This window comes from Rhizophagus irregularis, chromosome 3 (genome assembly GCF_026210795.1).
Source record: "Rhizophagus irregularis chromosome 3, complete sequence".
NCBI classification, from domain to species: Eukaryota; Fungi; Glomeromycota; class Glomeromycetes; order Glomerales; family Glomeraceae; genus Rhizophagus; species Rhizophagus irregularis.
Genome location: NC_089431.1, coordinates 5,067,314 through 5,078,923, shown reverse-complemented (window position 1 = coordinate 5,078,923; position 11,610 = coordinate 5,067,314). Strand labels below are relative to the sequence as shown.

The 11,610-nt window shown below is 25.7% G+C and overlaps 4 protein-coding genes across 4 annotated transcripts; 1 reads left to right on the top strand and 3 right to left on the bottom strand.

The window, feature by feature from the left end:
- On the bottom strand, positions 1-1,674 carry OCT59_021237 (uncharacterized protein). Its single transcript, XM_025313055.2, has 2 exons — positions 1,395-1,674; positions 1-1,312 (listed from the first exon to the last, which is right to left on the bottom strand). The coding sequence occupies exons 1-2, from the start codon at positions 1,649-1,651 to the stop codon at positions 178-180; spliced, it is 1,392 nt and encodes a 463-aa protein (XP_025188341.2). The 5' UTR covers positions 1,652-1,674; the 3' UTR covers positions 1-177.
- A 1,598-nt stretch (positions 1,675-3,272) lies between these two features.
- On the bottom strand, positions 3,273-4,755 carry OCT59_021236 (uncharacterized protein; the record flags this gene model as incomplete). The annotated part of the gene is made up of 3 exons (XM_066149728.1): positions 3,273-3,776; positions 4,074-4,416; positions 4,499-4,755. The coding sequence occupies 3 exons, from the start codon at positions 4,753-4,755 to the stop codon at positions 3,273-3,275; spliced, it is 1,104 nt and encodes a 367-aa protein (XP_065990606.1).
- Positions 4,756-6,759: 2,004 nt separating this feature from the next.
- Positions 6,760-7,995, bottom strand: OCT59_021235 (uncharacterized protein; the record flags this gene model as incomplete). Its single annotated transcript, XM_025313056.2, has 3 exons — positions 6,760-7,112; positions 7,197-7,660; positions 7,748-7,995. 3 exons carry the CDS (start codon positions 7,993-7,995, stop codon positions 6,760-6,762), a joined length of 1,065 nt encoding a protein of 354 aa, XP_025188342.2.
- A 1,688-nt stretch (positions 7,996-9,683) lies between these two features.
- On the top strand, positions 9,684-11,161 carry OCT59_021234 (uncharacterized protein; the record flags this gene model as incomplete). The annotated part of the gene is made up of 2 exons (XM_066149727.1): positions 9,684-9,943; positions 10,603-11,161. The coding sequence occupies 2 exons, from the start codon at positions 9,684-9,686 to the stop codon at positions 11,159-11,161; spliced, it is 819 nt and encodes a 272-aa protein (XP_065990605.1).
- Between the last annotated feature and the right edge of the window lie 449 nt (positions 11,162-11,610).

Sequence of the window (11,610 nt, the reverse complement as noted above, 5' to 3'; positions counted from 1 at the left end):
TTAGGAATAAAATGTGCCTTTATTTATAATTTCATTGTTTTTACGCGCCATAGAACGTTTAACGATGTTAAAATAATATAGAAGTAAGGCTCACGTTCAATCTAGATTACATTGTTTCTAATCTAAACTTGTAAATAAATTATGAAAATATTAGAGGATTTATTAATCATAAGTCCTTCACAATTGAAATACTTCAAAAAAATCTAAAATAAATGAACCATCATTGTTATCTTTGAACAGTTTTTCGTAATAATTTTTATAACAAAGGACTTTGTTGTGTTTTAAATACAGATCACTACCAAATGATGGACCATAATGAGGACAATTAAGTATAGCATATAATTCATTCTTTACACGACTTAATAAGTAATTCTCATTATTAGTAAAAGAAAATATAAAACTATCTTTGGTACTTCCACAACTAATATCAGATTTCCACTCTATCGGATTATATCCTCCAAGAATCTCATTTCTGTCCTTCACTTTAAAAATTGTTACAGTTCGGGAATGATTATCACAAACTTTATGAAATTTGTTAATCCTTTCAGACATCCCACCAGAATCTTCGCTATCGCGGTATAATAATTTGAATTCATACGAACTTGTTAATTTGTCGGAAATTTCTAATCTATCAATCCATTTCGAAATTATTTCAACATGTTGATTTGTAATGATCTTAGAATCAATATTTTTTAATTTAATCTCTTTAATAGCAAAAGATTCTGATTTTTTATTTGGATCATAATCATTATCCAAAAAATATTCTAATAAATCATCATATAATTCCTTCGGTAAGATTTTTTTATATGGTTTTACTTTCTTCAAAAATTCTTTGGAAGTTAAATTACGGAATTTAATCAAAGGAATACATTTTTGTATGGACTTCTTTAAAGTATTAAAATCGTCTTTTGAAAAGCTTGTAGGATCAGAAGAAAGTTCCGGATTTTGCGCAAATCCCCATTTAATTACATGCTCCCAAACTTGAATTTCACTCATTTGATGATTTTGAATAAGCGTGATTAATAATTTTTCTGGGATTGAAGAGAAATTCGGCGAATTAAATATCTTATTTGGTTCTTTAATAATTAAATTAGTACAATATTTTTGAAGTTCTAAAAAAGAATCGTTTCCAAAACTAGTTTGATATATCAAGTCAATATTTTGTTCAATCCAATTTTTTTTATTTTCAATTAAAAAGGATTCTAAACAGGAGATTAATTCTTGAAGGCTGAGCTCATTAGCAGCGACTAAAATTTTAATGATATCTGAAATATCATATTCTTCCAATGAGAGTTTTCCTCCATAAATATACCTAAAATAATTAAATAATTAAAAGTTGTAAAAATATATAATTATTGAATAACGAGATTTTATTTTTTATTTATTTATCTTACCTTAAGACTATTTGAAAAATTTCAGGTAAAATATTTGGTAATTTAATGTTTGTCAAAGTTCCGTCATTTTTCTTTTTATTTGTTGATAAAATTCTTCTTAAATAAGGAGAACGATAATTCAAAATAACCATATGAGCACGAAATACTTTTACGTAAGGGTCGTTACCAACTTCAATTGTAATATCATAATATTCTTCATCGTTTAAAATCTCAAGTAAATTTTGTGATAATTTTGTCAAAAGTTTATTATCAACCATTATAAAAGGATGTAGATTGAAATAAAATAAATTTCATTTTTTTTTTATTTTCAAACCTTAAATATTTTTTTTTCCGGTCACAAGGTAACCAACCACTACTAACCGGCTAAAATTATTTCCATAAAGTAAATTAATAGGTCAATCACGATCACGTGTTTAAATAGGTTAATCGTTAACTGAACTCGTAAACTTGCAAGATGTCGCATTGGAGGTGATAAATACATATATATAAGATTAATTCAAAATTTTAATCTCTACGAGAAAATGTGATAAAAATTTTGGTTTTTTAATTTTTAATTGATTGTAAACAAATTTATTACCAATAATCACATCATTGAATATTTCTGATTCTTTTTAAAGAATGTATCAATTCATCATCGTAAGATCTTCAGTGTAAATTTAATGATTATATCTAAAAAATTCTATTACTAGTACCATCTTTATAGAAACTTCAAGATCGTAACGATGGCTTAATGCGCATTAACTGCGTTATAAATACATAGTGACCACATTATGTAATCGTAAAGAAATTACATATATGCAGTTACTGCGCATTAAGCCATCGCTACGATCTCTTGAAGTTTCTGTAAAGATAACCTTAATTCCATTAAGAAACCCAAAGAAATTCAATAGATTAATTACAAAAATAAATTCATATGAAGTTGTTTGTTTAATTCTTAAATTATTAATATTGATGAATGTGGTAAAATGTAATAATTAATGAATCTGGAATGAAATAAATCGTAATTTAATAATACGTTAAGTCTATATGTTACAACATTTTATGACAATCATCGTGGTTCCGAGATTTAATTCAAATTCTGATAATGATTAAAAATCAAATAAAGATATCTGTGTTTTAAGTTCAAATCATAGTATATCAGGTATATTAGTGATAAATATGTAATTTACTGGCGATACCCTATAAATAATGTTTGTCCGATAAATATTCGGAATGGGGTCAATTTTCCGGACACTCGCACGCCATTATACAATATTTGTTAAAATTTAATACAAGATGCGGAGAGTGAGAATTTTTAACAACATAAAAAACGTACAATATCATGATGAATGTCCAATAAATGTCAAGTAATGTTCCCCTGTTCGGAACGGGGTCGATTTTCCGAACAAAAAACTGAACAATGTTCGGACAATATTTTTTATAGGGATATAGCACATATCTTGCATAACCTTTTGTAGATAAATTATATTTTTATTATTGAATCAAATATAAATTTAAAAAAGTATGTTATAAATTGAGAGAATTTATTACTCTACGCAACCCGCGCAAAAAACGCAGCTCTAGTTTATGTTGACATCGGAAATTATGCATAAAATGTTAGTTATCACATTGATCTAGCTCTTCAAACTCGTCATTTTTCTAATATGATATTGTCTTGTTCTAGCTTAACACTCCCAGCATCAAAATATAAACTACGTATCAAGCAATTTTGCCTTTATTTATAATTTCATTGTTTCTTACGCCATAGAACGTTTAACGATGTTAAAATATTAATATAGAAATAAGGCACAAATTCAATCTAGATTATATTACTTCTAAACTAATTTTATAAATAAATTATGAAGAAATTAATTAGACTATTAGACTTAGAGGACTTATTTAATCATCAGTCTTACACAATTGAAATACCTCAAAAAAATCTAAAATAAACGAATCATCATTGTTAACTTTGATCGGTTTTTCATAATGATTTTTATCACAAGAGATTTTCCCGTCACTAAAAAGCAATTGTAATTTCAGATCAAGACCAAATGATGGACCGTAAAAATTATTATTATTTATGGCTTTCGTTTCATCCATTACACGACTTAAAATGTAATTCTCGTCGTTATTAAAAGAAAATATAAAACTATCTTTAGTAATTCCATAACTAATATCAGATTTCCATTCAATCGGATTATATCCTCCGAGAATCTCATTTCTGTCCTTCACTTTAAAAATTGTTACAGTTTGGGAATGATTATCACAAACTTCATGAAATTTTTTAAGTCTATTCCAAGATCCATCATTGCAATCACGATATAATAACTTGAATTCATACGAGCTTGTTAATTTGTCGTTAATTTCTAATCTATCAATCCATTTTGAGATTATTTCAACATGCTTATTTGTAATGATTTTAGAATCAATATTTTTTGATTTAATCTCTTTAATAGTACGATTGTTTGGATCGTAATCATTGTCCAAAAAATATTCTAATAGGTCATCATATAATTCCTTCGGTAAGATTTTTTTATATGGTTTTACTTTCTTCAAAAATTCTTTGGAAGTTAATCTACGAAATTTAATAAAAGGAATACATTTTTGTAAGGTATTCTTTAAAGTATTAAAATCGTCTTTTGAAAAGCTTGTAGGATCAGAAGAAAGTTCCGGATTTTGCGCATGTCCCCATTTAATTACATGTTCCCAAACTTGAATTTCACTCATTTTATGATTTTGAATAAGCGTGATTAATAATTTTTCTGGAATTAAAGAGAAATTCGACGAATTAAATATCTTATTTGGTTCTTTAATAATTAAGTTAGTACAATATTTTTGAAGTTTTAAGAAAGAATTGTTTCCAAAACTAGTTTGATATATCAAATTGATATTTTGTTCAATCCAATTTTTCTTATTTTCAATTAAAAAGGATTCTAAATAAGGGATTAATTCTTGAAGGCCGAGCTCATTAGCAGCAACTAAGATTTTAATGATATCTGAAATATCATATTCTTCTAATGAGAGTTTTCCTCCATAAATATACCTAAAATAATTAAAAAGTTATTAAAAAAAAATATAATTTTCAAATGACAAGATTTTATTGTTTTACTTAGTATTTATCTTACCTTAAGACTATTTGAAAAATTTCGGGTAAAATATTTGGTAATTTAATGTTTGTCAAAGTTCCGTCATTTTTCTTTTTATTTGTTGATAAAATTCTTCTTAAATAAGGAGAACGATAATTCAAAATATTCATATGTGCATGAAATATTTTTACATAAGGATCGTTACCAACTTCAATTATAATATCATAATATTCTTCGTCATCTAAAATCTCAAGTAAATTTTGCGATAACTTCGGCAAAAGTTTATTATCAACCATTATAAAAGGATGTGAGTTTAAAAAAATTAATTTCAAGTCTTTATTTTCAAGCTTTAATATTTTCTTTTACGGATACAAGGTAGCTTATTTATCCATTAATCGGTTAAAAATTATCTCCATAAAGTAAATTAATTAGCCAATCACGATTACGTGTTCAAAGAAGTTAATGATCGCTAAGGTATATCAGATGGGCCGAAGTTCGGATGATATTTTAGCCCTCCTATCAAATAACTGTATTATCCTGCAGCTGCCTATGATCATGGCTTATAACTGAATACGATAAACTATCGATTAAACTATTTCCAGTTTAACGCGACGTGTTCTTTTGCCTCTTACATGTTATTTGTATATGCAAAAATATCAATAATAATTGTGCAACTGTAGTTTATTTATAGTTAGTTAATAAAAAATATCAGCACGATGAAAAAAGCATGATTCTATTCGGCTGTAGGATACTAATAAGTATTAATAGCCCTGTTCATTTCTGGTCGGTCGCATTTTTCGGTCAGATTTAAGTTAATTTTGATTGGAACCAAAATTAGATAATTTCTGTTTACGTGACATTTAAGAAAAAAATATATATCAATATAAGGAGTTCGAACTAAATTTCAATCTAAAGCAGTTCAATTTGTGATCGAAAATAAAAAAATTTTGTTGAATAATTTTTGTACAACAAAATCCGACCGAAAAATGCAACCGACCGGAAATGAACAGGGCTAATGTTTTACGTTACTCAACTCGTATACAAGCAATGATATGTCGGCATTAGGGATAAATACATAAAATTCACACGATCAATTCAAATATTCAAATATTAATCCCTACGAGAAAATGTTATATAAAATTTTGATTAATAAATTTATTACTATAATTTTAAGAAATTAACATACATTTATTTTCGCGATTAATCTAATGGATTTCTTAGATTTTTTAACGGGATTAAGGTTATGGTAGCAACAGAATTTTTAGAAGATATAATCTCATTAAATTTACGCTGAAACTTATATTTTGTTTCATATAGAGAATGAAGATCTTACGATGGAGAATTAATAGAATTGATACATTCTTTAAAATGATTAGAGGTATTTCAATGATTGATTGAATGTGGTAAAATGTAATGAATATCCAAACAAAATTTTATAACAACCATTGTAGTCTTGAGATTTAATTCAAATTCTAATAATAATTGAAAATAAAGATATTCAAGTTCAAATCATATATTAGTGGTAAATATATAATTTACTAGCGGTATAGGCGTATAGCACATACATTATTATGTATAACCCTTTACAGATAAATTATACCAATTTTAATAAAAATAATTTTTATTATTAAATCAATATAAATTTAAAAAATGTATGTCATAAAGTTAAGACTTAAGGGAATTTATTATTCTACGCAACCCTCGTAAAAAACGCAGCCTTTTATGTTGGCATCGGAGATTAGGAATAAAATATTAATTATTACGTTGTTCTAGCCCCTTAAACTCGGCAATTTTCTATGATTGTCTTAATGAGTTTTCGTGTTTAAGATCAACACACTCAGTTTCAAAATCTAAACTACTAGACAAGCGAATTTACCTTTATTTTTAATTTATTTTAATGTTTTTTTCATGAGCTACAAATATGATTCGACCGGAAGCTTTAATGATATTAAAATGAAATAGAAATAAGGCTTACGTTCAATCTAGCTTATTTTGCTACTGATTCAACTAATCATGTATTAAATTATGAAAATATTGGACTTAGAGGATTCAATCATTAACCCTGCATAATTGAAATACCTCGAAAAAATCTAAAAGTAATGCATCATCATTGTCGATTTTGATCTGCTTTTCATAATTATGTTGCTTACAAAAGATTTTCCTGCCACAACATAAATATAGATCAAGACCAAATGATGGACCGTCAAAAATATTATTATTTATAGCTCTTGTTTCATCATTTACACGACTTAAAATACAATTCTCATCTCTAAAAGAGAATATAAACTATCTTTAGTAATTCAATAACTATTATCAGATTTCCATTCAATCGGATTATATCCTCCAAGAATCTCATTTCTGTCCTTCACTTTAAAGATTGTTACAGTTCGGGAATGATCATCACATACTTCATGAAATTTTTTAATCCTCACAAGCGCTCCACCAGACTCTTCACTATCGCGATATAATAATTTGAATTCGTATGAACTTGCTAATTTGTCTGTAATTTCTAATCCGTCAATCCATTTTGAAATTATTTCAACATGTTGATTTGTAATGATTTTAGAATCAATATTTTTCGATTCTATCTCTTTAATACTAGTACGAGATTCTGATTTTTTATTTAGGTCGTAATCATTATCCAAAAAATATTCTAACAATTCATTGTATAATTCCTTCGGTAAGATTTTTTTATATGGATTTACTTTCTTCAAAAATTCTTTGGAAGTTAAATTACGGAATTTAATAAAAGGAATACATTTTTGTAAGGTATTCTTTAAAGTACTAAAATCATCTTTTGAAAAGCTTGTAAGATCGGAAGAAAGTTCAGGATTTTGAGCAAGTCCCCATTTAATTAAATGTTCCCAAACTTGAATTTCGTTCATTTGATGATTTTGAATAAGCGTGATTAATAATTTTTCTGGGATTGAAGTGAAATTCGACGAATTAAATATCTTATTTGATTTTTTAATAATTAAATTAGTACAATTTTTTTGAAGTTCTAAAAAGGAATTATTTTCAAAACAAGTTTGATATATCAAATTAATATCTTGTTCATTCCAATTTTTTTTATTTTCAATTAAAAAAGATTCTAAATAAGGGATTAATTCTTGAAGGTTGAGTTCATTAGCAGTAACTAAAATTTTAATGATATCTGAAATATCATATTCTTCCAATGAGAGTTTTCCTCCATAAATATACCTAAAATAATTAAATGATTAAAAAAGTTTGTAAAAAATATATAATTATCGCATGACCAAATGATGAACGAGATTTTATTTATCTTACCTTAAGACTATTTGAAAAGTATCGGGTAAAATATTTGGTAATCTAATGTTTGTCAAATCTTTCTTTTTATTGGTTGATAAAATTCTTCTAAAATAAGAAAAACGATAATTCAAAATAATCATATGAGCATGAAATATTTTTATGTAAGGATCGTTACCAACTTCAATTATAATATCATAATGTTCTTCGTTGTCTAAAATCTCAAGTAAATTTTGTGATAATTTTGTCAAAAGTTTATTATCAACCATTATAAAATGAAATGAATTGAAAAAAAAATAATTTCAGGTGAATCAGGTCTTTATTTTCAATTTTCAAACCTAAAAAATTTTTTTTTTTTTCGGACACGAGGTAACTTGATTAACCAATAACCGGTTAAAGTTGTTTCCATAAAGTAAATTAATTATTAATAGACAAATCATATTTACGTGTTCGAAATTTATCGACGTTTTCAAAAAGATTACAGCTAATCATATTGAAATCATCCGTTAATCACCTGGTAATCATGGTAATCATATAATCCGATAATCTTTTTTTTATGCAAATATGCCTTACTACATTATTTTGAAAACGGCGGTAATAGCCAAAGTATATTAAGTATTAATGTTTACGTTATTTAACTTGCAATGAGACATCACATTGGAGTGGTTTATTTTTCAATTTTTAATTATTGGAATACTTCAAAATGGGGATTTACGTAACCACATGTCAACACGAACATAGAATAAAATTTATTATAGTCGAAAAAATGGCATGTGATTTCACAAATCTGCCGATCTGACATTCTTCAGAATAAATATAATGATGTTGCCATAACCTTTAATAATTGCCATAGTTCTCAAATTTCATGAAATTTTTAATTCTGTTAAAATAAATTCAATATGAGTCCGTTAGTTCTTAAGTTTTTAATATTGATTGAGTTATGGTGGTAAAATGTAATGATTAATGAATATAGAGAAATGGTAGTGTAAATGCGTAATATGTTAAATATATATGAAATTCAAGCAAAAATATCGGATCAAAATTTTATAACAACTACTGTAATCTCGGGATTTAATCCATATTCTTAAAATTTACCAGCGGTATAGCGCGTATTATGCGTAATCGTTTTACAGATAAATTATACTAATTTAGTAAAAAAATTTTTATTATTATTGAATCTAATATAAATTTATATAAAAATTAAGAGAATTAACTATTCTACTTAACCCGCGCAAAACGTAGCCTCTATATTGACATCGAAATAGAATGTTACTTGATTTAACCTTAAAACTCGGTATTTTTCTATGATCTTTCTCAATTTGAGTTTGGTATTCAAAGTTCATCAACGTTTTCAGCCTCAAAATAAACAAGCGATTTTACTTTTATTTTTAATTTCATTTTTTCTTTCGTTTAGTGATCATAAAATAATTATACACTTTTATTAAAAAAAAAATATATATCGATATATATAAATAAGGCTCATGTTTACTCTTTAAATCTGTGGATAACATTTTAAAAATTCGACAATGTAATTTTTAAATATTTAAAAAAATTTTATAAATTCCTGTACTAAAAAATAAAATGAAATGAAATCACTGTAAAATTTTCCAAAATCTTCTTTACGACAAAAACTTTACATCTATAGATTTTATTTTGCAAAAATTGTTGAAATGGAAATAATTAGGCCAAAAAAATCTTTATTGACGATATTTTAGTGAGTTACACTAAAGAGTATTATCAATCAGTAACAAAAGAAATTCTTTCAATTAATGTGTGCAAATTTTTGTGCACAGACTGCAAAGAAAGTTCAGTTATCGAAATTAATTAAACAACGATGACGAAATGTGTAACAATGCTGAATACGTGAACGTGACTTACACGCTTTTTAATTTATAAATTAGGAATTCTTTTTTTTCTTTGTTTCTTTTACTCAAAGAAAAAAAAAGGAATACCAATTATGATGGCTGATAATAAACTTTTGCAAAAACTATCACAAAGTTTACTTGAAATTTTGAATGATGAGGAATATTATGATATTACAATTGAAGTTGGAAATAGCCCTGATGTAAAAATATTTCGCGCTCACATGGTTATTTTGAATTATCGTTCTTCTTATTTTAGAAGAATCTTATCAACTGATAAAAAGAAAAAATTTGATTACTTTGTACATATTAAATTATTGAATATTTCATCAGAAATTTTTCAAAGTGTTCTAAGGTAAATAAAGATTAAATTACGTGTGATTTATTAAATTAATTATTTTAAAATATTTTATTAAATTTTTATTTTTATAGGTATATTTATGGAGGAGAACTTTTATTGGAAGAATATGATGATTCAGATATTATTAAAATTTTGATGGCTGCTAACGAACTTGGTCTCGAGGAATTGACCCTTTATATAGAATCTTTCTTAATTAAGAATAGAATTAACTGGTTAGAACAAAATTTTGATTTGATATATCACATAAGTTTTGAAAACGACTCTTTCTTTAAATTTCAAAAATTTTGTATTGATTTTATTTTAAAAGATCCAATAAAGATTTTAAATTCTTTGAATTTCTCTATAATCCCAGAAAAGCTTTTAGTCTTACTTATTCAAAGAAATAACCTTCAAATGACTGAAATTCAAGTTTGGGAATATATAGTTAAATGGGGGCTCGCTCAAAATCCGAAACTTCCTTCTGATCCTACAAGTTATTCGAAGAATGAATTTAAAGTTTTAAAGAATACCTTACAACAGTTCATTCCTTTGATTAGATTCCAAAATTTAACGTCCAGAGAATTTTTTAAGAAAGTACTACCTTATGAAGAAATTTTGCCAAAAGAATTATATATAAGTTTATTGGATCATTTTACGGTTAATGATATTAAAAGAATAGAATCTCTTACTATTAAATCAAAAAATATTGATTCTAAAATCATCTCATTTCAACATGTTGAATTAATCTCAAAATGGATTGATAGATTAGGATCTAAAGACAAATTAACAAGTTCTTACAAATTCGTATTATTATATCGCGATACTCGTGATGGATCAGATGGAATGTTTGATAGATTTAGAAATTTTCATGAAATTTGTGATAACAAATCTCGTACTTTAACAATTATTAAATTGAAAGACAGTGAAGAAATTATTGGAGGTTATAATCCTATTAAATGGAAATCTGATGATAGTCATGGTATTACTAAAGATAGTTTTATTTTCTCTCTTAGTAATGATAATTTTATTTTAAGTCGTGTAAGAAATGATAAAAGAGCTATTTTTAACGGACTTTGTTACGGTCCATCATTTGGTGATAGGGATCTGTATTTATGCAAAACTCTTGGTGGTGAATTAAAACTTGTTTGTAGACAAAAAAGTTATGAAAAGCAAATCAGAGAAACAGATGCGACTTTTTTAGAATTTGAAGTATTTCAAATTATGTTAGATTGATTGTTTATATTCTAATGATAAATTTTCTTAAAAACGAGATCGATTTATATAATTTCTTTTTTTTTCTCATTTTCATTTTATTTTTCGTTTTTGATTTTATAATGAAATTAATAAATATACGTGTTATAATTTGATCGAAAAAATTGAATATTTTTTAATAATTAAGAATATTTATTCTTTAATAAGAGACTTTTTCATAGCCGAAAAATATTCGTAGGGATTGTGAACGGATATTTCCGCAGGGGTGATATTCGATAATTTATAAAAATTTATACACTAATACAATTTTTTTTAGACAGGATTTCTCCAAAATTTACTCATTCGTATACTAAACAAATGATAATAGGAAATGATATATAACATTTCTAAATACATTTATTATAATTTACAAAGGTTAACAGTTTATCGCTTTATCGCTATGAGTGGTGATTAAATCATTTATTATTTAT

Excerpts from the sequence above, each read along its gene's own strand:
- OCT59_021237 (XM_025313055.2), bottom strand. The coding sequence starts at position 1,651 with ATGGTTGATAATAAACTTTTGACAAAATTATCACAAAATTTACTTGAG. Across the intron at positions 1,313-1,394 it reads ATTTTTCAAATAGTCTTAAG|GTATATTTATGGAGGAAAAC; the intron begins GTAAGATAAATA and ends TAATTATTTTAG.